We start from the raw sequence: 26,384 nt of genomic DNA, 5'->3' as shown, positions 1-26,384 counted from the left end.
TAAATATTACTGGGGACACACAAGATGTAAATAGCAATTGTTTATTTTTCCAGTCACGTCTTGACATTTTTTCCACCTTCCGGAAAAGTGGAAAAAATTTCAAGAAACCGTGGTGCCTTTCTTTTAATTTGTTTTTAAATCCAACAAATAATGTATTCATGCACTACTACAATTGCCTTTTGAAAAGTAGTTTGCAACATATAAAGTAAAAATAAAAGTACCCCCTCACTGTTCTTGACCAAGGATGTACCACTTCCTCTTGTTAATGGTTTATGATTTCAAAACTGTCTGTTCATTTACATAAATACATATGTACATATGCAAATATATGTTTTCAAAATGGCAATGGAATTTAAATATCCCATAGAGCTGGATGACTTTTCAACTAAAATATGAACATACTTATCTGCTTCATGATAGGTGTAATATATTTTATTCCACAGTTCAGTAGTACCTTAGTTTCTAGTATTCCTCATAGGGATAAGCGTAATTTGTGACACCCGTGGGGTTAGGTGTGGCCTGGTGACTAAGATGTAAGTGGCAGAGACCTAAATCACTTTCAGGTGGAAGCTTTATATGCTGTCTGTAAGCCACCATGCCTTCTCCTCTGCTACAGAGTCTGGTAAAAATGCTCCAGATTGATGATTGCTCCATCTGTCAAGATCCAGAGTCCCCAGTTGACTTCTGAGGGCCATGTCTGAGCAAGAAATAACCTGGTGTTTTAAGCCAATGAGATTTTGGAACAGTACTCCAGCATTCTCTAGCATTTCTAGACTACAGCAAATTGTATGTATGTATGATTTTTTAAATATTTTATTTATTTATTTATTTTGAGAGAGAGGGAGAGAGACGGTGGAAGTGGAGAAGAAGCAGAGAGAAAGGGGAGAGGATCAGAAGCAGACTCTGTGCTGACAGCAGAGAGCTCGATGAATATGGGGCTCGAACTCACGAACTGAGATCATGACCTGAGCCAAAGACAGACACTTAACCGACTGAGCTACCCAAGTGACCCTTTTTGTATGACTTTTAAATTCAATTGTTTTCCTAAAAACAGAACTGGTATCACTTCTAATTGTTAATATATATAAAATACTGGCATTAGACAATCTTAAATTTATATCTTATATTCTTGTACTCAAGGCAGATTTTACATGGAGTCAGCCAGATATTGTCATCCTCTGCAAAGCTATTACTATTTATACTATTAGAATTAGTCATAAGGATACACATCGACTTATACTATACTCAGTATTGGTTGATCAATATTGATCAATCAACCATTAAATATTTGTAGGGTCTGAAGATCTAGAAATATGGACCCATGTCATTTAATTTGTAGTTTCTGATTACTAATTTGACTATGTTTTTATGTGTGTGCGCTCTTTCTATCTACTCTGACTTGCCTACTCATATCTTTTGTCTATATTTCTATTATTTTGTTTTGTCATGTAGATTTTTAGGGACTCCTTTTTTTAAGATTTTAATTTCAAGTGATTTCTGTACACAATGTGGAACACAAACCCGAGATCAAGAGTCACATGCTCCACAGACTAAGCCAGCCATGCGCCCCTAGATTTTTAGGGAATCTTATATGTTAGACTTCCTTATACTGGAAGGAATATCTTTTTAGGAATATCTTCCTAGTCTATCTTTTGCTGTTAAATTTTATGTCCTGTGTATTTTATGACATGAAACTTTCACTTTCATATAGTAAAGTCTCTCTGTCTTCTTGATAGACATGGAATCTAGAATATGTTGGGGTTAGGAAGTTTTTCCCCAGTCAGCAAAGCACTATAAAATGAATTATCTTTCATTATAACTTCAATTATTTATAAAATGCCATTATAGTTTTAGGGGTTGTTTTATGTTTTACTCTTAAATCCAACTAGAATTTATTTCAGTGAATGGTGTAAAGTAGTGACTACAATGTATTTATTTGTTCACATGAATGGGTAATTATACTCACATGATTTGCTGAATAATCTGCTTTTTTTGTGGATTTCTAACAAACATCTTGCATCATCATCTGCTTCTAGTGGGGCTGAACCCGTGAATATTTGGAAAGAACTGATATGTGGACACCACTGACCCTCAGTTGCTGATGAATGAATGCTGTTCTTGAGGATGGTCGAAAATTATTTTCATAAACACAAGTCCCATGAGATGACTTGGTGGTCAATGTGTTTATTCATTTTAAGAATGCACATCATTGGGGCTCCTCGGTGGCTCAGTCGGGTAAGTGTCCGACTTTGGCTCAGGTCATGATCTCACAGTTCATGGGTTCAACCTGCATTGGGCTCTGTGCTGACCTCTCAGAGCCTGGAGCCTGCTTCTGATTCTGTGTCTCCCTCTCTCTCTGCCCCACCCCTGCTCATGCTCTGTCTCTCTCTGTCTCTCAAAAATAAATGAAAACATTAAACAAATTACAAAAATTACAAAAGAATGCACATCATCATGAAGAAATACCACCAAAGTATTTGAAGTAGAGAGTTCAAACAGGTGTCAAGCTATCAACATGAATGGGAAGAAATGGGGCTAAGGGAAGTGATGGGGAGGGAAAAAGTAGATCAAATGGAAGTTGACCTTTGTGTATAAATCGCTTTGTGTATAAATGGCTGCTCAGCTCCAGCCCATCCCGGCCATATGGACACATGGGCTCAGTGAGACCCCTTTTCCAGGTTTTTTTCCCAACAGAACCATGGGTTCCATTTATATATAAAATTTCGTGCTGCCCGATTGAGAAGGTTCACAAGTATGTTTCCAACTATTTTTTTCTCTCTAGAAAGAATAAGGTTTCTGAAGCAGAGAAAAAAAAGATTTACTGACTTGAATATGTATTAAACCTTGATTTACCTTTAACTGTATGTCTGGTATTATAGCCATGAGATATGAGATGACAGTATATTAATGTCGAATGTCTGCTGCAAAGTTCATGAGGTTTCAAATGGTAGCAGATCAGAATGCACGTCTTGACATGGAAAAAAGTTGAGCCAGGTTTTCTCCCCAAACTAAGAACTGTATGTCATTCCTCCTTCCCTAGGGAAGGGGTGAGTGAGGTAAATGAGACAGAGGCCAGATGCTCTCAAATGTCCCTCACCTAGAGGGAGACATTACAATGGGGGATAAGTTTCATGTATCACATTAGTGTCATTATACTATCTGATATGTTAGAAAATCATGATATGTCTTCAAATCTATGACGTATCTGAAGAGCACATTTTCATGTTCTGTATTTAAGAATTGGAAATAGTAAAATACTTATCTTCATTCATTTTATAAGAATGAGTAATAATCTTATAGTTCTTGGTGTCATAAAATTTTGTTTTCTCCAGAAGGATACAAGCTCTACTAGATTTTTTAACCTATATATCTATTCATTTTTATCTTCCAATATACATATAATGTATAATAATAGATAGCAACTTTATTTTCCTGTAGAATGACAGATTACATATGTAACCCCTTTATCATTTCACTGTGCCCCATGAAGGCCTTTAGCTCCTAGAGCAATTATGTGTTGGAGAAAATTAGAATTTAGAATGTTTGTTTTGGACAGCAAGTGTTTGAAAATCATTCTTTTTTTTTAGACGGGGTGGGAGGGAGAATCCTAAGCAGGCTCCACAAAGAGTGCAGAGCCTGACTTAGGGCTCGATCCCAGTACCCTGGATCATAACCTGAGCTGAAATCAAAGTTGAATGCTCAACTAAGTGAGCCACCCAGGAACCCTTGAAAGTCATTCTTCTACTTCAAGACCAAGTCTTCCACCTGCATCCATTTTTTTCCAAACATCAAATGTGTTAATTTAAATTTGTTAATATTAGCAAAAAATAATAAAACTGAAAGGAATGAAATTAGAGGACATGCTAAATTTCAAATGAGTGTTTTATTTTAACAACAAGAGATTAAGAACATCAGAATAAAATATATAAAGAGTATATTGGGGCATGTGTGTGGCTTAGTTGGTTAAATGTCCAACTCTGGATTTTGGCTCAGGTACTGATCTCACGCTTCATGAGATCAAGCCCCACATTGGGCTCTGTGTTGAGCATGGAGCCTGCTTGAGACACTCTCTCTTCCTCTGTCTCTTTCCCTAACCTGCCCCAAATAAATAAAGTTAAAAAAAAAACAGATTTTTAAAAACTGTCTAAAACAAGTAAGTAGAACCAAAAATGACTTTTATGAATTTAGTTCAAAAAGTCAATCACCAGTTTCACTGTGTTGCTGTCAGCATTAAATGTTGCTATATGGTATATGAAGCACATATGTATCTTAATTAACTAGGTAATCATGCAGAAAAGTATCTGTATCTGTGAAAATGAAAAAAATCATAATATTGGTGAAGTTGAATAAAAAGCTGTTCCAACATGTTACATCAGTCAAAATCCAATGAGGAGATGGAAACCACAAAATAATTTGAACAGGGAAAGTTTGATGTAAAGAATTATTAACTATAACAGGGAAAACTCTATACAACAGTAAAGAGAATTCCAAAAATTACTCTGGAGCTGAGGCAGATTCCTTAAGGAAGGAACAAATATGGAAGATGGGAATCCCTTCCTCAAGAAATTCAGACTTTGTTAGAGAGAGTATGATTGTGGCTCACTGGATGCCAGAGAAGCGTGCTGAGTTGCCTTGGGTAAGAACTGCTCCATGGTCCCCGGAGAAGCCAGAAACATCCCTCCGAGATACCATTCAAACTGCATGGAGGGAAGCATCTCTTGGGTAGCCCTTCACACATCCTGTTAGCAGCAACACAATAGGAGTAGGAAATAGATGAGAAAAAAGCACTTGAAGAGATGTCTTTGCCTCCTATAGTGTCTCTCTATTGCCTTCTGTTGACAAATCTTAATATGATGCAAGTTGCAAAGAAAAACTATACAGGGTATACAGGGCCCAAATCCATTTTCATAGAGCAGGCAATGAGGGGTAGATTTGGAGCATAATATAAATGGGTTATTTTTACAGTTATATTTAACTATCTACTCATTTCCAAAAAGTTTAATATTTAATTCAAAATACCTATTCAATATCTGTGAAAATCAGTACAACTCCAAATCCTGTGAGGACTGATGCTTATACAAATTGGAGTAAAAAAAGAAAATTATGAATTTTGTAATTCATGTGAAAATGTACCAGTAAGTCTAAAGTAAATGCCTGTCCAACCTAACTTCTTATTAACCAGATCCCCAAATCTCCACAGCCACTCCACTGACCCCAAATTAAGGCAAAATGGGATGAAAAATAAATTAAAATAGAAAAAGGCATCACTCTGAAGTGACTAGCCAAATGACCCACTTTTTCGAAGTTTACAAAATCATATGACCATGCATACATATTACTAGGATCTGTCCTGGCATCCCGGAGTAGCTTTTACATGTATGTAGCATAAAATTGAAGTTTCGTTAGTTTCACATTAAACCTACTTCTGATGCTCAATCTAACCATATATAAATTTATAAATTATGTACATATATAATATCTGAAACCCTCCTCCAAGTCTTTGCATACTGACTATTCATTGCTTCCATCTCTACTCAGCTCTTCAGATTTAGTGAATAATACATTTTATAAACCAGAAAGAGAAAGCTCTGAGGAGTCTTCAGAAAATATTGAGGCCAATGATTTTTGCCTTACTTGCTTCTCTGTAATGACCTGATTCATTTTTATGCCGTGAATTGCTGTCTTACTTGCCTTTCTAAATTGCTCTGATCAAGTCCCCCACTGGGCTCTTCAGCAGAATCCTGATATTAATTTGAAAGAAGGCCACACATTTAAATAAAAATGAGATCAACTTCTTTCAAAGTTTCCACCCAGCAGCCTTTGAGATGAATGGCCCTTTTCCCAAAACTACATAGTCCTAAACTTATTTTTTATCTTTATAATATACTACACTTATGTCTTGACCAGCAACCTTCTTACCTTTGTCTACGTTTACACTGTGATCTATCCACTTAATCCTCCATTGGTTTCAAGCTCTACCTTGTTTATTGCCTTTTTCCATATTTGAAGGTAATGACTTGTCTCCTCTTTCTTTTTGTTTTTAAGTTTATTTATTTATTTTGGGAGATAGAGGGAACACACATCAGCAGGGAGAAGTAGGGAGAGAGGGAGAGAGAATCCTCCACAAGCTAGACACTGTCAGTACAGAGTCTGACACAGGGCTCGAAACCACAAACCGTGAGATCATGACCTGAGTTGAAACCTAGAGTTGGACTCTTCACCAGCTGAGCCACCTAGGAGCCCCTAGTGATTTCTCTCTCTTTTCAAATGCACACAATCATTTGAATTTGAGATCTTTGAGTATGACAACGGAGTCTGGGAGAAGGCAGGGACTTGTAGTATGATACTGGGTCAATGGGCTTCTGGAACCACGTGGAACTGTTTGGAACTTGGACAATGTAATTGATACTATAAGCTATGGAAAGTTAAGAATTTTTTATAATAAGACAAACATTTAGTCTCAGATAAAATCTAGAGAATCCACAGGCAAGTAGACTATTTTTAAAACTTTTTTTTACTGTTTACTCATTTTCTGAGAGAAAGGGAGACAAAGCGTGAGCGGGCGAGGGGCAGAGAGCGAGGGAGGCACAGAATCCAAAGGAGGCTCCAGGCTCTGAGCTGTCAGCACAGAGCCAGATGCGGGACTTGAACTCACGACCTGAGCCAAAGTCAGACACTTAACCGACTGAGCCACCCAGGTACCCCATAGACTATTTTGATTTTATCATGTATGTCTAAACATTTCCAAAGTGGTTTCAGTGGTTTGTATGATTTTTTTTCCAGAATTTTTCCATTGTGAAAGGAGAAGTGTATATTTACTAGCAAATCAATATGTCCATATATGTGATGTCTGACATGAAGGTATCAAATCCCAAGGGAATGAAAAAAAGGTGGACATATAAATCTTCTTCTGAAAGAGGCAATATATAGTGTTCTGATCTCAGAGCAAGCTTTCTTTTGCCATTCAAATACCTCTGAATTTTGCCACATTTGAGTATCACCTGAACACCAGTTGATACATCCTTGAGGTTTGTATGAGGGGGGTTAACTTGGTACTACCAACTTCAACCTCGACATGATTCATCATATCAATTGTGAAAACTCTAAAAGGAGTAAGGTTGTCATCATTTCATTTATTTACAACCATATCCCTGTCCTGGGTAATAATGGCTGACATATAAGCACTCAAGAAATATTTATTCAGTGAATCAAATCAAGTATTTTAATATGCTAGCTTTATATTTTAAATACGCAAAAAGTTCTTAGCTATTAAAATAACAACTGCTTTTTTTTTCTATCCTAGTGTCATGAGTAATATCTTTCAAGTACCGTTGTGAAGAAATATTGCTGAGGGATAAAGTATTGAGGGTTTAGTACCCTGTGGAATGGTACACTTTAACTTAATAACACATATTGTTCTATTATCTCTGTCTCTCTAGTTCTCTCTTATTCTCTCTCATTCTCTCTCTCCATGTCTCTTATCTTCCCCTCTTTTTCCTTTATAAATATGATATCATTCAGTATGTTCCCTGAAGAAAGACTAATAAAAGTTGGATAGATGTACTGCCTAAAACAAAGTACCTCCTTAAGCCAATATGTGTTTTTTTTTTTAACGTAGCTGAGAAGGTACTTTGAAACATATCAAGAAACTGAATTCAACATAGTGTGGCAACTGTAGTTGCCCTAAGGAAAAAGCACCAGAAAAATCAATTTAAAAGCCAACTTACCACTTGACTTTAGTGAATTCATTTGAACTTAGTGAATTCATTTGACCTTCTATGCAACAAGCTAGAAGACTAATAACAAATGATCAATAAAAACAAATATTTTTGAAATACTAAAGTCCCTTACACTGAGTTGTACCTATAAAGTTTTTCTCTTGTAGGGAGCATACTGTCTTTTTGATCTTAAGTATGTTAATGGATTAATTCCATACATGGTATGTGAATACAGCATAGTGTTTGCATAGTGTCAAAATGTCTTTGAACTTCTGAATACAGTAAACAACAAATTGACAAAAAGTAATGTAAATAAGAGGCTGTGTTGCATTGGTTTTTGTTTTAGAATTGGATGATCCAGGTTTGAGTTTCCAGAATCTGTAACTACTATTTGTATAAGTTTGGACAACCTCTGTAAACTTCAATTACTTTATGTAGAAAATGAAGATAATCATAGAGTTGAGGTAAGAATTAAGTGGAACATTAAAAACAAATCAGTATCTGGCGTGGTGTAAGCAATAAATCATAGCAGTCATTATTATTATCATTATTGGTGGCATTCCTATTATGATAAATTACAAACTTATAGTTCATAATTGCAAAGGTATCATTGTATGCATTTTTTGTGAGCTAAAATCATTCCTGGATGCTTTTATTTCATGCCTTAATCTTTTTTATTTCCTTCTGATAGTTCTCATGCATTGCTAACATGTTTTCTTGCTATATTTTATGCATTAATAAAAGTAGTTTTAATTTATTTTACAACAAAGTGGAGTTTAAATAAATACGTAGATGGATAGTTATAAATCATAATGATACAAATAATATATGAATTTACATTCATCTTGGGCTATGAATTAATATGTGTCACAAGATCTCATACAATTCTTGTTTCATGGTGATGAAAGAGAAGAAGGAAGAGAATGTGTCCATAAACTTTGAGGACTTTGCATGGACCTGTTACTGTCTAGAACAGTATGGTGTACTGTACCTCAATAAATATTTCTTGAATAAATACATAAAGGAAGTCAATGAGTATTATTTAATATTTTCATGTGCAGAGCAATGGGCCAGAAATCTTGGAGTATAAAAAATTTACAACTAGCAAGCCCAGTTAGCCCCTTTTCTGATAATTACCATATAGTATTAGAAGACAAACTATAAAAAGTAATAATAATAACTATTAGGAACAGATGGCATTGGAGATGGTAATGGAGATTCAGGCACCATACCATGTGTTTGTACATCTTGGGGCAGAAATTGGTTTTTGATTGGTGACATCAGTTCCAACCTGGGGTATACCTGATAGACTCCTACTACTATTACCAATAACAAACGTTTCTGAGTAACACCTGGAAGCCAATTTTGAAGCAATATCTAGAATAATTTTAAGGGGTACCTTAAAAAAGGGGGATGGCTCAGTTCATTGAGTATCCATCTCTTGGTTTCAGCTCAGACTTTGATCTCATAGTTTGTGGAACTGAGTCCTGCGTTGGGCTCTATGCTGATAGCTAGGAGACTGGTTGGGATTCTCTCTCTCTTTTCTCTCTTTGCCTCTCCACCCGCCCCCCCCCCCGACTCACATGCTCTTTCTCTATAAATAAATAAATAAGTAAACATTAAAAAATAACATATCTCTGTTCTGATAGAATATTGAGTTCTTCAGAGGCCAGATGGGCACCTAATCACAAAAAATTGATTTAACTAAAAACTGGAAGTTTCTCCCCATAGTAGTACTATTTGCCAAGAGGTGCCTATAAGTAACTGTTGAGTAGGGATACGAAAGGATACATTATTTTGCATTTGGTGTGTGGAAAAAATATCGTTTCTGGTGAACATGACACAATTTCCAATATGGAACAGAGGTGATTCTTTAATATAGCTTTCTCAGTACCAGCTTCATATTCTAATCGCCTGGGAGGTTGTAGGTAAGAAAGCAGAAAGGATAAAAAGGAAGAGGATGAGGGGGTGGTGAAGGAAAAGAAGGAAAAACTGTCTAGCCTTGAAATCCAGGCTGATAAACCCAGAACCTATAGGAGTAGGGCTCAGGCATCAATAATAAATTAAATATCCTTAGAGGAATGTAATGAGTTGCCATGGTTGAAAACCACACCTGGGCAACGATCCAGGGCAATGTTTCTCAGACCTCACTGGGAATAAGAATCATCTGGATAGCTTGCTAAAACAGATCAGTGAAGCCCAGCTTCATTCATCTCAACTCCAGAGATCCCATCCAGGATGGAGCTTAAGATTTTGCTATTCTCACCGGTCTCAAGATAATTCTGTGTTGTCCATGTGTGAAGTACACTTTGAGTACCAATGTTCTAGAATATGGTACCAAAGGCTCCCTGATAACAGGCAGAGAAGCAAGTTACCTAGGAGTTGTTGCTTAGTAGATGGTCTATGGACAGGCGGCATCTCCTGGGATCTTCTAGAAATGCCAAATCTCAGACTCTGATGAATCAGGACTTGTATGTTAACACTATCAGCAGACGATAAACATGTTTGTTAAAGTTGGAGAAGTACTACTCTAATCCTCGATTTTGGCCATGCACTGGAGTCTCTTGGGCACTTTCAAAATTTAACAAGGTTGTGACTCCAGCCAGGATGCTTTTTGGACAATAGATTTTGGAAATTGCCAGCATGACTCTTCTAGACAGCAAAGTTTGAGAAGCAAAACTCTTGAGGACATGATTTGAGGTGATGTTGTACAAATGTTTCCATAAACTTTTTTTAATGTTTATTTTTGAAAGAGAGAGAGAGGGAGTGGGGGAGAGAGAGAGAGAGAGAGAGAGAGAGAGAGAGAGAGAGAGAAAGCATGAGGTGGGGGAGGGCAGAGAGAAAGGGAGGCACAGAATCCAAAGCAGGTTCCAGGCTCTGAGCTGTCAGCACAGAGCCCAATGCGGGGCTTGAACTCACAGGCCATGAGATCATGGACTTGAGCTGAAGTTAGATGCTCAACAGACTGAGCCACCCAGGAGCCTCATCCATAAACTTTCTCCTCTTCCAGTCTCCTAATGTGTCACATTGCTTGACTGACATTCTACTAATAAGTATTCACTTGTACATGTTAATAAGAATCCTGTCAACTGCAAATAGCCAGGGGAGGATGGAATTGTTTATCATGTATTGTAGTATTAACATAATTAATTAGACTCTGAGATCATAAAGGTGGAAACAAGTTTTAGTGGCAGTTGGGAAAACAGAAGAGATAATACAGAATATGGGTGTGCTTCTTGTCATGAGCTGAAATGGATGGAAACTTGGAGCACTGACGATGTGGAGTGTGATTCATTATTTCCTGTTCAACCCTGAAGTAAGTCCCCACAGAATGCTGAGTGGCTGGAAGAGGGGCTAAATGATGGGAATAGATTGGATTTCTTTACGAAATGAACATGAAAAGACTGTGAGAATTATAAAATTATAATAAATTTCACTGAAATTGGACATGTGGCAGAAGATGTAAGTGGTTGATAAAGTAGCCATTAGAAACTATCACAGGAGACTATATTATCACAAATATACTATTTTTTTGTAAGCTTGCTGAGCTCCAGAACCTTGTTTTACATATTTCAAGTGCTCAATGACATTTTAGTTATTGATACCTCAGCAAGCATTAACCACAACATCTTGCTCCCTGTCTAAACTAGATTAATATCAGAGGTATGACTGAATAAATGAACGTGGTAAATACCCACACAATAAACATTTTGTCTGCATACACAAGTCTAAGATGGTTGGATTTTTTTTTCTTTAACGCCCCCAGCATACATTGGATACATGCTGAGTCATTTCATTGGAATTAGGTGCATACTGAAGAAAAGTGTCAGGTTTGTTCTTATTTACTGGCTCATCAGTATGAGGCAGAAGCCAACTGGTGATTGAGGACAACTGGGGAGTCACGTAATTAAATCCGAGAGTCCAGGTCCTCACTATTCACCCCTACTGATCTTCCACAATGCATACAATGTCAGAGATCACTTCAGAAGTTGGAAAACGCAAGGGCTTTTCTTTGAAAGATTCTTACAAATTGTGTTTCTTGGTGAATGAATACTAGCAACAACAAAGTCAACTAATTTAAACTATTGCTTTTATTATAATTACACGGGAGCACAAATAAATAAGCACAAAAGTATTGTAAAATATTGCCAATGCACTAAAGAAAACAAATTGTTTTCAAACAACATCTGGTTACTTCAGTAGTATCAAAGTACATTTATAATTACATGTTACCTAAAAAAATCAAGTACAAAAATTAAGAGAAATGAAAACATCAGTGTTTATATTAATATGCATATAGAAATGGCTAACAACACATGAATAGAGAAATCTGTTAGCTAATGCTTATTTGCACAATTTTTCAGGCACATACCTGACATTTTGAGTGAGTTATGAAAATGTAATATGACATTCAGATTCTTAGATACGGTAAACATGTTATGTTGAAATGGATGTTTAATGGTTTCTTTTAAAAACCCTGTCTTTTAAAAATGTAGTGCCATTATCCACTAAAAAACATATTTTATAGCATTTTTTAATAGCTATTTGTTTTAATTTTTTGAAAAGAGCAAGAAAGTAAACATACAATTGCTAAATACGTAAACACATTTTTAGTGCAAGAAAACAAGACCTGTGACTTTACTGTGCTTTGTTTTTTATAATCACAGTGCACTTTACACCAATTGCTACACTATAAATGTTAACTCAAGGAGTTCCAAACAAAAGAAGTGCATACTAAACATTTTCATATATATTATATACAGTATGTATACTGTATGTGAGTGTATACATGTGTAAATGTCGATGCTTTTAGGGTGGGAGAACCCAGTCATATTTGGGAACAATTGAACACTTCAAAAAGATCTTCGAACATATTTGGTTGTGATAAATCCAGCAATATTTCTGTAAAGATGTTTCCCCTTAAATTTGAAACTTTGTAATATTTAAAGGGAAATGGAATCAGACATTTTTTTCCAGATTACACACACTTTGTTGCAATGTAATTGACCCAAATATCAAAGGGTTTTAAAGCAATCCAAACAACAAGCCACAATGTTCAAGTCCAACATGGCAAACGTGTTATCCTTTTACTGATTTACATAGACAGCAGTACATATCCTATGTGTACATATAGAGTCTTATACATAAACATATTTTATACTTAGACATTAACTTTAATATGTTTTAGTATTTTATTTTGACTGTACACTTGATCTGGGAAAAAAAGAGAGAATACCATATATAAACACATAAGAGATGTCAAACGCGTAATATTGTATACCTTCTTAGAAATAATTGGCTTTGTTTTGAAAATTTAATGATTGTATAATTAAGTTCCTTGAATGCAGGGATCATATCATTTTGAATATTTAATTCCAAGTGCTTCACAAAATTTTTAAAAAAACTAGTAAGTTTCTCAACAATGAACTGCTAATAATACATTAAATTGTCCACATTCTACAATTAACTATCAATTTTCCCATAGAGGGAAGACATAGTAAGTTAATCTTAAATATTATAGGTACCATTTTTCTTCAGTTCCATTTAAGTTTGGGATACAATGAACGATGAATTGTTATTCTATCGTACTTCCTTTTCTTTAAAAGGGTAAATTGTATCTCATCTTCAATCACCTACTACTTAAATCAGAGGGATATATATATATATATATATATATATATTTTAAATTTTATAGGTAGCCATAATTCACTTACAAACTCTTTTCTGTTTTAGTGGATTCACTTTAACATATAAGTGATATTAAAATTGCATTGTTAATGTGCATTGTTTTGATGCCTTCTATAGTTAATTAAAACAATAACCCAAAAGGGATGTTTAGTTCTTTTTTTTTCTTTATTTGATTACTAAACTTGCTCAAAGAGTCAAACCAAGTTATATGTGAGGATGAGGCCTAAGCCAGAGTGTAGTAAGAAAACTGTTTCTCTATTCTCTGGTAGCATTCAACAAAACAATATGGAGCCTCGGTGTCTCAAGTCTCTGTATCCTATTTTGAAAAGGGAGGTTGTATCTTGTTGTTTCCAGACAATTTCTGGATATTTGAATGTATATATTCTTTAAAGCTATGAATGTTAACCTCTTAATGTTTTGTTTTCCTTCACTTGCCCAAGTATTTTGTATGGGTGGACATTACCCTTCACTTATGCAAATCAATCACCTTGAGGCTGAACTTGCTTCCCTTAAATATGGGGGAGGGGGTAGCAGTGTTCATGTGAAGAACGATCTTAAAATCCCAGAAGATGCTAGCTTCTGTCATTGAACAGAAATGCAGATTTGATTTTTCCCTTACATCAACTCTAAAGAAATTTGTCTTGTGTGTGCTAAGTTTTTCCTATACAAAAGCATCTTGCTGACAGCCAATAAAATTTATTGAGTAAAATTTGTTGTCTGTAAAATTTGTTGTGTAAAGACCATTTCTCATAGGTGTGAGCTCTTCCCAACTGATAACCATGCCATGACGCCATTTGGTCTTTGGCACTGCTGAAAAATATGAGTTTATCACTCCATTGTGTTCTATCGATGGAATGTTTATCATCTGACCGAATTCATAGATCGAAGCATCCTTGTTGACCACCACAAGAGAATGCACTGATTTTTCTTTTTATCCTAATGACCTCTTTTTCTCCATATAAAGAAACACTACAGAAAGAGAAAATTAATTATAGACTGGCTATGGCCGTGTCAACTAAGCTGCAATCAACAGTGATTTAGGCATCGAATAGAAGTTATGGAGTCAAATATCAGTGAAGCCACTTTTCTAGATCTTTCAGTTACTTCCCATTGAAAGGAAGATCTGGGGATATTAAGTAGAAATGGTTGCCTAAGGTCAGATTTTCAGACAAGCTCCCTTCTCAGAAAAGAACTTGCTTGAAAAAGAGTACATGAAACCTGGCAACATCATGAGTTTGGCAGAACAAATGGGGATGTCTGAATCCAACACAAATCATTTCAGTACCTCTGTTTCCTTCTTGACAAGTGGCCAGTATTGAGAAATATCTTCCTCCTTATTCAGAAAGATAGGGAAAAAGACTGGCATCTGAAAAACACACTTGGATATGTTACCTAAATATACATTTCAAAGGGATTATCCAATCATTACCATACTGAGCCTGAATATACATATACATACACCAAGATCATCATCAAGATGCTGGGAATTGATGTCTTACACCTGATTGATTGGTTTGAGTATATGTGGTCAGCATAACCTAAATGGGCTAACGTGGGTCCCAGGCACAATTTATGTCTATTACGATTTTACCTTAACACATTTCCATCCCTCTTAGATTGGTACTCCATTGATTGCTGGGTTTGAAACATAATCACTAACTGGTGAAACACAGAAGTAGGATTTATTTAAGCCACTTAAGATCTCTCCACGGTTTCCTATACTTGTGATCCTGCTTTTTTTGTTGTTTTAACCACTTCAGTGATACAAGCAAAACCTAAAACCTCAGTAAGCACTGTATGTATACAGTTCTCCTGGGGAGAATTCATTCACGCAAAAACAACAGATATACATGCTCCCACTTACCCTTTTTCCTTATTCTTTCAGAATTTGAATTGGACATCAAAATATACATTAATTATAAAATATTAAAAAATTATTTTATAACATTTCAAAGGCTTCAAAGGAATGATTACTGATAAAGCATCACTAGGTTTTTAGCAATATAGACTACAAAAAATTCCCTAACTCCAGTTATATTTGGTTTTATTGAGCAGCACTGCACTATTGCTGTCAAAAACCCTTACAAGGAAAACCACTATGACAATAACTTCGAACACGTACCCTTTTCTCTCAGAAATATAATACTAAATTGATTGTTAAAGAAGAATCACATACTGTCAATTTTAGGAAGCATAAATAGTAATTTAAATATACAAAATATATGCGATAGTTTCCTTTTTCTTCATCCGTGGCAATATTTATATTCAACTAACAAGTTATTCTTAAAAGATATATATGATTTGTTTAACTTAAATTTTACCACCACATAAAATTGAATCCACCCCGTCCATCCCCTATCCCCTGCATTTCCTGTTTCTTCCTTGAAACAAAATAAAATAAACAAGTGGTCATAATTCTTTGGTTATGGTGTCATAAGCAGTTAGAGTGGGTGTGATGGTCATGCACAGATTACGACCCCAAAATGTGGTGATAACTAGTTTGAAAACGTAAGAAACACTAATTCATTAATGGACCTAAATTTGGGGAAAGATTGGCATTTAGTGTACTAAAATATGTAAACATATCTGAATATTTATTTCTCATTTTCTAGGGGAAACAAACATACACATGAAAAATTACTTAAAAATAGTGATTGCAGTGGCTATGATGCCCCTGGTCCCGCTTTCTTGAAAACAGTCATGCTATTTAGCTTTTGATTCCTTGTTCTTTCCATTGTCACAGTGAACCCTGGTCTCCTCCAATCAGATCAATGATGCAAGGACACATGTCCCTAAAGTCATTTCTGAAGGAAATGTTTTCTGCTGGGAAATCCAAATATATCCTAATAACTTTCTCTGGTGTCTGACTAATGATTGCTTAGTATAAAGAAGACAATATTGAAGAGAAATTCTTATAAAGCCAATGTAGCAAAAATATTGGTATTGATGTAATGTGGACGTCCAAATTAAGCATCACATTTGCATCCATTTCCTGTCAAATCCTTAGAAACTTACAAAGCAACAGATGTTCTTGACGAATATGATACTCGACTTCTACATTACTAGCACCAGATCATATATTATGTGATTGAACATGATTTATAGCTGTGAGCTCTCATACAGAAGCCAAATGTGGACAGAAAAAAATAACATCTTAAATGCAAAAATTAATAATAAAAGGCATCAAGGGATTACATATAAAAAAGATAACAAACCAGTTAATACCGAAATTATATCATATAGTAAAACTCTTGATATTTCTGTAATTTATATACGTATAATGTGTATTATTTCAGGTGTCACCCATAAACTAGTAAAATATTTACATCTTAATATCTTTTGGATTCAAAATAATCCGGGATAAATAAGTGTCTTAATTGCGAGGATACAATTAACATACATTTTATCTTGAACTTGCCATGAGTAGGCACAGCTTCCCATGGGTTTTCCGGGGAAGCACTGGCGTTCCATCCCGACAGAGAAGATATGTAACAGTTCTTAATCTCATGACTGGGTCGACCTCCCTCTCCGCGTGGAGCTCAAGCCATCCTGAGCACAGTCAGATGGCGGTATCCCAGAACACCGTTTGCTGCTTAGAGTAGGGTGGAGGGCTGTACTTCTTTGCCCCTGCATTCTTCTTCCAGCTGGGTAGGATAGGCATGCTATCCTGTTTGCAAAGGCCCTTTTCCGTTTTCTGTCTAGCTTTTATTTCCTTGCACAAGCAACGCTTTTTCTCAATCATCTCAAGCATTGTATGGTCTCCATGAAACCACTGCATGCATGCCACCTAGCAAAAAAGAAAGAGTGAATACAGAAGCAAAAAATGGAATGAAAGCAATTGTGTTTCTTTCTTTTCTTTCTTTCTTTCTTTCTTTCTTTCTTTCTTTCTTTCTTTCTTTCTTTCTTTCTTTCTTTTTTTCTTTGCACTGTGCTAGTAGTTGTTTTGGAAGATGTCAGCTGTTTCTTTATCTTTGTATTTCTTACACAGCAGAATTAAAGTATGGGGACTATAAATAAACTGTGTACTTAACTTGATGATATAATTAAACAACTATTTGGGTTTTTTTCCAATAGGTTTCAGGAGCTCACACTATAGAAATAATCCTTTCTTTTTTAAAGCTAGTTGCCTAATATTTACCTATGACTTTTGTGTTGACTCCATTGTCTTCTAGGTGTCTAAGTTCAATTATTGGAATTGCTTTTCAGTGAGATCTGATATGAATGTGAGATGTTCTGAAGATTTTAAAGAATACTTTTGTTCTTGGAATAAAGCTTGGTTTTTTATAAAATAAAACTTGGGTTATTTTAAATAAAAAGCATATAGAATTAGAATTTTTCATAATTCTACAAAAATGACTTGCATATGCATCTAATGCTTGGAATTTAAATGCTCAAATATTTTTTTGCAAAGAATTTATTTCTACACTTTTGATGCTTCTTCAGCAAATGTCTAATTAGAATCATTGGCCTTTGGCTTCATACTGAGGCCCCAATTAGATTCAGCAATTTAGAGAAGCAGATTCATCAGGTCAGTTTTGTGCCCAGAGATGATTCAGAGCTGACTATGTACTGATACACATAATATATTTCTTAAAAGACGAACATTGCACCCAAGTAGGTATATGTGGTCATGTCCCCCAGTAATTGTTCTTTAGAACAGAACTGCCACGTTGAATCTGCCACATGAGGACTGGAATGTAATTGGACCATGAATCCAGCATGGAGAAGCTGCTACTTATTGTATAAGTACATCTACTCTTTGACTTTAAGGGTTAAAATAGCTCACTTGGAATCACTGAATTAGATGTTCCAATTTTAGCATAAAACTCAGAGCCAATACTTATGTAACACTTACTCTATACCAGATCCCATTCTAAGTACTTTGCATAATTTAATTCATTCATTCCTCACCATGATGATGCTCTGAAATAAGTACTCTTTATCAATCCATAAAGATGACTAAAATGAGACTGAGATTTAGCAACCTGGCTAAGTTTACAGAGCCAGCAAATGGCAGAGTCAGAATTGGATACCAGGAGCTCATTTCTAACACCGTACCTTTAACAACTATCTATATTGACTTTCAGTGTATATGTACAGCTGGAAAGGATTGAGAAGATAAATTGGCACAATACTCTCAATGTACAGAGAAGGAAACTAAAGCTTCAAGAAATTACACATTTTGACCAAAGCCAGGCAGGTAACTTTCTGGTGTGAACAAAGCAAGACTGAATTCTCATGATTCACAATCCTTTATGGAGAGAGCAAGATCTAGGGCTAGAGGACAAGAACTCAATGCCTGGATGTATCAAATTTCTCCCTGTCATTGTATGTCTTGATTTCTCTGTCTGAATAACTGAATTGGTAATAGTTCAATTCCAGAAGTTAATATAAGGATTAAGCTGGATAATGAAGGTGAAGTCATTTTTCAAAACACTACACCATTGCCCAAATATTGTTATTGCCATACCGACAAACACCTAGGAGTTTTCCATACCTGCTCTCTGCCAAGCATGTGTGAAGAGCTCTGTATATGTTACACTGAATCCTCCCAGTCACCCTGAAAGCTAGGATTTATCTACCCAGGACAAGTGAAAAAACAGTCTCAGTAAGCAGATCAAGAAACTAGATCAAGGTCACAGCTTACTATATGGGACACAGATCTTTACCAAACTTGGATCTGTCTCACTCCAAAGTGAATATTCTTTCTACTATAGCAGGCTCTATCTACCGAATATTATCTAGAGAGTATAATAATAGTTATTGTGATAGGTACTACCATATCCAGGTGCTACTAAAAAATGCAAATATATTTATTGCTTTAAGGAAGGAATAAAAAGTGTTTATCAAATAAGTCCAAATCAGTGGCTTGGACTTGGAGTCCAGAAGATGGCAGTCTTAGATAAATATCTTGTATATTTGTACCTAATTTGATACAAAGTTCCTTGAAAGAATGGGCCCTGTTTCACAGCCATGGGTATTTGCTTTTTAAATGAAATTCTAGATGTTTGTTAAATAAGTTTAACCAGATAATCGGTTTTAACCTAACCAATAGGTTTTTGTCCCAACAGAACATTGCCCAAAATGGCTTGGAAAATTTTCAAAATATTTATAGTATTTTAGAACTGATCATCCATGCAATAAAAATACAGTAACTCTATTTTGGTGGAAATACAAGCAAAATTTATTGAGTGACTATAAACTCTTAAAATGGAATTTATAACATAATTCCCAGAGGGCAAGCCCCAAATTTTATCCATCAGCAGCCCCAACATGCAGAACAGAGTCATTAAGCTCTCAATAAAAGTTTTATGAATGAATAGAAGCCACCATCATCGAACAGTGTTTGTTCATCCTTAGAAAGCTCTGCAGATAATTTTCTTTTTAGTAAGATCTCACTGGATTTCACACATTCCAATAAAACCGCAAAACTTCCAACCATCTTTAAGGTAAGATATTTACATCACTTCAATATTTGTACTGTATTTACTTCTCCCCACAAACATTAAATCCTTTATTATCTAATCTCCTTTAATATTTAAGTGTGAATCAGTACATATCACTGCAAAATAATATTTTTCCTAAATTGCTCTAACAACAGTATCTCCAATATATTTCATAATTGTTACATTTTATGCATCTATAACTGTATTACATTAGCTATAAGTGTGTTTTCTGTCAATTAAAAGTTTATACTATATAAGCATGTCAATTTAAGAATAATCCATTCTTTAAAAATCTAAAAAATAAAACTTTAAAAATAAAGTTATAAAGTATGATTTTCATGTTCTTTACATTTTTGTTTTAAAATAGTTAAGTGTCCACTTGATTGATATAATGGTTTCAATTATTAACGGAAGAAAATCAACTCCTTTTTTCAAACTGACTCTTTAATATTAAACTATTTCCTTTTGGTGGCCAGATGTAGAGTCAGCATAAATTCTGTGAGAAAGCATTTGTCAGTATATGAATGAAGACTAGATATTCTAAGAGAATTTAAGTACAAGTTATTAGAAAAGAGCCAATTCAAAAAATTTTTAATTTCAATATTTTAATAAGCCAAAAAATGTTGTAGAACCATCTCATGTTAAATTGTTATGAAACATTTTTTCTCATTAAAAATACCCAAGAAAATTTTTACTATATTAAGATAAATACTTGTAAATGTGATTCGTTTGGTGGGAGACAAATCTATTTCCCATGTTTACTTTTAAATAGCATCTGTTTTTCAATATTTTTTTCTGGAGGGCGTACATTCTTTTTAATTCCCAAAATTAAACTCCAATGTTACCACTATGGCAATTTACATGGTAGAATCTCTCCCCCTAAAACATGTTTAAAAATTACATTTCACTCTGACAGTAAGATGCTTCAATTTATTAGTTTGTACATAACAAATAATATATGTTAAGTAAGTGTGTTAAGAATACTACCCATAAAATATTTCATGACTTTACTGTATTTTGGTTTTATTGCCAAATTCTCCAAGATTAGTTTAAATTTAGCTGTAGAATTCCATTTCACTTCAACCTGGAATTAAAAGTACTCTTGGATTTGATTTACGACAAGGATATATTGAGAGACAATTGTAAGAAAATTGCTCAATTAATATGAATCCAGTTACATCTCTAGGATAAGATTTTCATATGAACATGATGCAGTGGAGGTAATATTCTCGGATAATAAGTTGATACAGACAAAATCCAATGAAACCCTTCCTCAAGGAAAGGAAACATAAGTCTCCATCCCTTAACGGCAGGCTACACACAATGACTTATTTCCAAAGACTACAGTATGAAAAGGAAGAGGAGGGTAACTTATGATGTGATGAGAAAGGCACATGACCTCTGTGCTCCACCTCCCCAAAACCCATTAATCCCAGCCTAACCATGAGAAAAACACCAAACACAAATTGAGAAATGCTCTATAAAATATCACTCCAGAAATCCTTAAAACTGCCAAGATCCACCAAAATAAGGAAAGTCTGAGAAACTGTCACAATCTAGAGAAGGCAAAGAGACATGATAACTGAAATTGATTAGTGTGGTATCCTGGAAAGGATCCTGAAACAGATATGTAAAAACTAAGAAAATCCAAGTAATGTGTGGACTTTAAAAATAGTGTTTCAATATTGACACACAATAACAACGTAAGATATTTTTAAGCAGGGGGAACCTCCCTGTGGGGTATACCCTCTGTGCCCTCTTTGCAGCCCCTCTGTAAACTTAAAACTAAAAAAAGATATATTTTAAAAAATCACTGTCAGAGACCACATTCTTTACAAATGCTAATTGTAATTTATCTTGCATTCTTTAGATGGAAGCAATATGGTATAATGGAAAAAGTTAACTAACTTGACTGGGATCTTGATTGTTTTATGATACTGAAAAGTCATGTATTTCTCTGAAGTATGCCCTTCCTATATACATTGTATATATATTGGTAGATAATTCATATACACATAGTATATATATTTGTATGTACTTCACATATATATATTATGTATACTAGACATACTTTATACATTACATGTCTTGCTACACACATTATACTTCACATGGTTAGAGAAGGCAATGAACTGAACAAAGCAGGCAATTGGATTGGGAAACTATACAGCCCCAGGCAGTTAATGATCTTATCTACTGAGACTTCAATACATGAGGAATAACATAAATATCAAGGAATCTTTAATTCAATCATTACTTTCTTTAGGAAATAAACTAAGTACTTCCTTATTGAGTTTATTTTATCCAAAGCAGAAAAGAATGATAATATGTTCAATAATAAATATCCATACTATTTATTTAAAATTATTCAATTTCTGAAATATGCAAACCAAAGAGAGATTTTAAAAATCTAAAATAAGCACTTCAACACTAAAATTGATACCAGAATAAAAGTGATACAAGGAGGCATAGCTCTATTGACTTGATTTTTCATGCCTCATGAGTTAACATATTAAAAAAGCAGTAATTTACCAAAGACTTGAGGGACAAAGCAATGTCAAGCAAGTGACTCGTTAGCCTTGGAATTAAATTCAACTCTGACTCGTGAATAAAATTTAATTTCTTAAAACAATAGACCCAACACCACCACTAATGTCCAGATGCTCTCAGGGGGGAAAAAAAAGGCAGTTCCACATTTCTCTCTCTGTGCCAATTTCTCTGCGTCCCGTAACCCATCTTATGGAAAATCACTATGTCCAACATGGAAAACGTAAACTTTAATCTGACTGAAAAAGAATCTAGAATCACCAAATTTCTTTGAATTTTCTCTTTACTCTGCAGAAAATTTCCCTCAGAGAGCATGGATGGCATTAGTGGGGGCACACTAGAAGAACAAGTGTGACTGGAGAAAGGAAAGCTCATTTTTCAGGAATTATGGGAGGTAGTGAGGCTGCTGCCTTTATGCAATCCCTCCCCTTAAGTGTCCTGAGGTCAGCCAGAGCTGTTAGTGCTCTACTTCATTAACAAGACATACATAAAAAATAAGCATGTAAGTAACGGTGTATCTTCTATAAACTGTATATCTTCAAGATAACTGTCAGGGGTGGGCAAAATACAACCCACTTCCCAAATACAGCCCACTGCTTGTTTTCGTACAGCCCATGAGCAAGAAGTTCTGGTTTGGTTTTTAAATAGTTGAAAACAAAACAAAACAAAACAAAAGGATATTTTGTGACACATGAAAATTATATAAAATTCAAATTTCAGTGTCTATAAAGTTTTAACTGTCACACAGACATGCCCACTTGTAGGCGTATCATCTATGGCTGCGTTCATATTATAAAGTAGAATTATATAGTAATGAAGGAGACCATACAGTCCACAAAGCCAAAAATATTTACTGTCTGGCCCCTTACAGAAGAAGTTTGCCAACCTACAAAGTAAATGGTCAATTAAGTCCCTTAAATATGTATATCTTAGAACTGCCTGATAGAAGACTGAAAAGGATGTTAATATCAGTGCTATAAAAAGGGCTATAAAATAAATCAAGAGCATTGATTCATATATTCTCACAATATTTTTCATATCAAGTTTGGTCCATTAGATCGGAAATCAGCTCTGACAATTAGTTTAAAGAAATGATTTGAGTCTGTCAACTACACAATTTCATCATTAGAAGGAAAAAAAAGAATGTTGGAATTAAATAAATAAAGTGGATTGTCTGGTTTAAATTCTCTATCTAAGAGATTGAATACACGGCCAGTCCCTTGTTTAAATAACTCTGAAGTGGTCATTTGTTTGTCTGTGATGTGTCATCATTGTAGGGATTCGACTTCAATATAAAAGTTGTTTTGAAAAGTTAAAAAAAAAATAATTCTGGTGAATTATATTTTTTTCCTTCTTTTCCAACTACATGTTAGGAAGAAGTTTTCAACTTTACATAGTATAGGCAACAACATAGGTCTTCAATAAACCTTCTGAAAGTGAAATAACATAGAGATGTAAAGGTTATAATTATCTTCACTTGTTAGCAAATTCACTAGTAAAATTGCTTTATGACATATCAAATAACAAGTCATCAAATCCATGTTACTTGATTCTTACACAGAAAAACAAAACAAAACAATCTGTCTTTTTCTTTGAATGAGAAAATCTTGCTCCATGTATCTGTAATAAATAGTGGATATTTTGAAAGCATACAGAGGTGATCCAACCTTAGAGTATTTTCCTGGTAAATGTTTAAAAAATACAGTCAAAAAATCCATATGGCTTTATAATTACTTATAAACACCACTTGTTCAACTTAGAAAAGTGTGGATTCAGGATCAGGAAAATGATTCTACCCTAATTGGTTAAAAAGTGAAGCTATTTGAACAGATAAAACAAATGTACAATACAAAACAAAACAAAAAAACAAAGACTGCAGAAAAACATACTGTAAAATAAGTGTGCAATGCAAAATCAGGTAAATGTGCAATACCAAAAAGGATAATATGTGTGCAATATTAAAAACAGTTAACCTAAATATGCAATACAAAACATAATAAGTGTGAAATACCAAAAAATCAGGGACTTTTCCATTTCATGGGCTCGGCCAAGGTTTTCAATCTCACTTTGGTGATATTCCACAAGGAAATTACGTTGTTTTCTTGCCTGAGATATGAGAATTAAATATATGTATAATATTTTCCTAACTTTAGATTTTGATGATCTTATTTGTAACAATAGCATCTTTGGTCTATCTTTAGCTTTTTCAATAGATTTTTTAAATTTTATTTTTCCCCACCTTTAATTGTGATCTATTGATTGAGTGCTTCTTAAATTATTCCCTTGTACTCCCCTCTCATTTATCAACAATGTTTACTCAGAACCTATGTTTTATGAAAGAATTATTAGACAAGTGTACACCCAAGGCTTCTGCTGAAACTGCAGATTTTACTTTGGATGCCTAAATTTCACTTTAAGATACAGACATATTGATAAAATGAGAGCTACATCTTGGTTTCAGAGATGCTTTTGAATGTAACATCATGGGCAGACACCACCTCCACCTTGTTTTTCTATATCCGAAGATATCCCTTTATGTATAATCTCTGATCAACACTAGGCATATGAGAAACATCACATGTTGCTATTTCAAGCCATATAAGCCATTTGTTTTTACATATTTGTGCTTGCTTACATGATCAACTATGTAAAACTCACTTAATCAAAAAGAGCCTTACAATTGCATGCCTTTAAAGACAAAGTAGAGCTTTAATTTAACATAGATTGTTCATGTTCTCTGCCTGCAAAAGGAGGACAACACCTAACTGGTCAGTTTTATAGAGATATCCTTTAACCAAGACCAAGCCACAAGTCATAACCAAGGACAGAGGTTGGTTTTAATGACTGTGGCACACAGTGACAAGGACAACTGATTATAAGCTCCCCTAATATACTGTGCATCTCTCTTAAATAATAAGAATTGTATCCTGTTTTCTTAGGAGACAGAATAAGACAGATGAAATGGATAACATGACTTGGTTTTATCACTTATTTGCCGGGAGATGTGGGACAAGTCACTTAATCTTCCTGAAGCCTTGTTTCTTTATCTGTGAAATGAAAATAATAAGACCTCATGTTTGTTGGGAGCAGTGCAGGTAATAATTTAGCATCTATTACAAAGTAGATACAAAACATAAGCTCCTCTAACCCCCAGTAGACTGTGAGTTCTTTGAAGACAGGAGCTCTCTTGTTAATCTTCATGTCCATAGCCTCTAGCACAATGGAAGTGTGTACTAAGTGCTCATGCAGTGGATGAATGAACAAACAATTGGATGGCTAGGAGGGTCATGCTTTCTGAGTGCTTTCAGGAAAGGAACTTTTGAAACTTTTAACTTAATAAATGGTTTTATATTCCATTTTGGTTCAGTTGAACTCAGCAATATGCCAAATGTACAAGGTGAAAAAAATATTTCCTACAATTTTTGAACCTTAAGAGGCATCTGACCTTAAACTCAGCCCTTGATTTGATGTGAGCCACATTCTGGATGTTCTGCAGTTGAGAGCATCCTTCTCAGACTCTAGGGTCTTTGAATCCTGGGAGTCTCAAGGATTCATATCCTTTGAATTGTGATGTCTCAGAATTCTAGGCCCTTTGGCTCAGGTTAGGTGACAAACCCACACTCTCTAAAAGTTGGTAGGCATTTGGTATCCCTTGAGAGCTTGTTAAAATGCACATTCTTAGTTAACATACTCTAAGAGTCTGACTCTAGGTTCTGGGTAAAGTGGGTCTCAGGGAACTGCATGTGAAAGGTCCAAAAAGCGTTTAATTCTACTTCAGAAATGTTTCTCAAATCTGTCACCTATCTTTACAGTTCCAGTGTCATGTTCTTGGTTCAGTTACTGAACTATCGATATCGCCTCTAATTTTGCACTTACAGGACACCTGTAATCCTCTAGCCACACTTCTGCCCAAGTACTTTCTGTGCAGCTTCCACAAAATCATATTATGGCTCTCCATTTCCTACAGAAAAAAGTTAATGCTCCA

The 26,384-nt window shown here is 34.9% G+C and overlaps 1 protein-coding gene across 2 annotated transcripts in view; it reads right to left on the bottom strand.

Annotated features, from left to right (window-relative positions):
- Positions 1 to 16,792: 16,792 nt before the first annotated feature.
- NYAP2 (neuronal tyrosine-phosphorylated phosphoinositide-3-kinase adaptor 2) overlaps positions 16,793 to 26,384 on the bottom strand; it is a 182,861-nt gene continuing 173,269 nt past the window's right edge. For both annotated transcript variants that reach the window (XM_039236817.1, XM_039236819.1), the window contains one exon: positions 16,793 to 17,193. In XM_039236817.1, coding sequence (XP_039092748.1) covers positions 16,966 to 17,193 — 228 coding nt within the window. In that variant the 3' untranslated portion in view covers positions 16,793 to 16,965. The remainder of the gene's footprint in view (positions 17,194 to 26,384) is intronic.

The sequence above is a fragment of the Hyaena hyaena genome, unplaced genomic scaffold (genome assembly GCF_003009895.1).
Source record: "Hyaena hyaena isolate Hyena2069 unplaced genomic scaffold, ASM300989v1 scaffold_117, whole genome shotgun sequence".
NCBI lineage: Eukaryota > Metazoa > Chordata > Mammalia > Carnivora > Hyaenidae > Hyaena > Hyaena hyaena.
The sequence above is the reverse complement of the archived record's forward strand: the minus strand, read 5'-3'. Positions and strand labels throughout refer to the sequence as shown.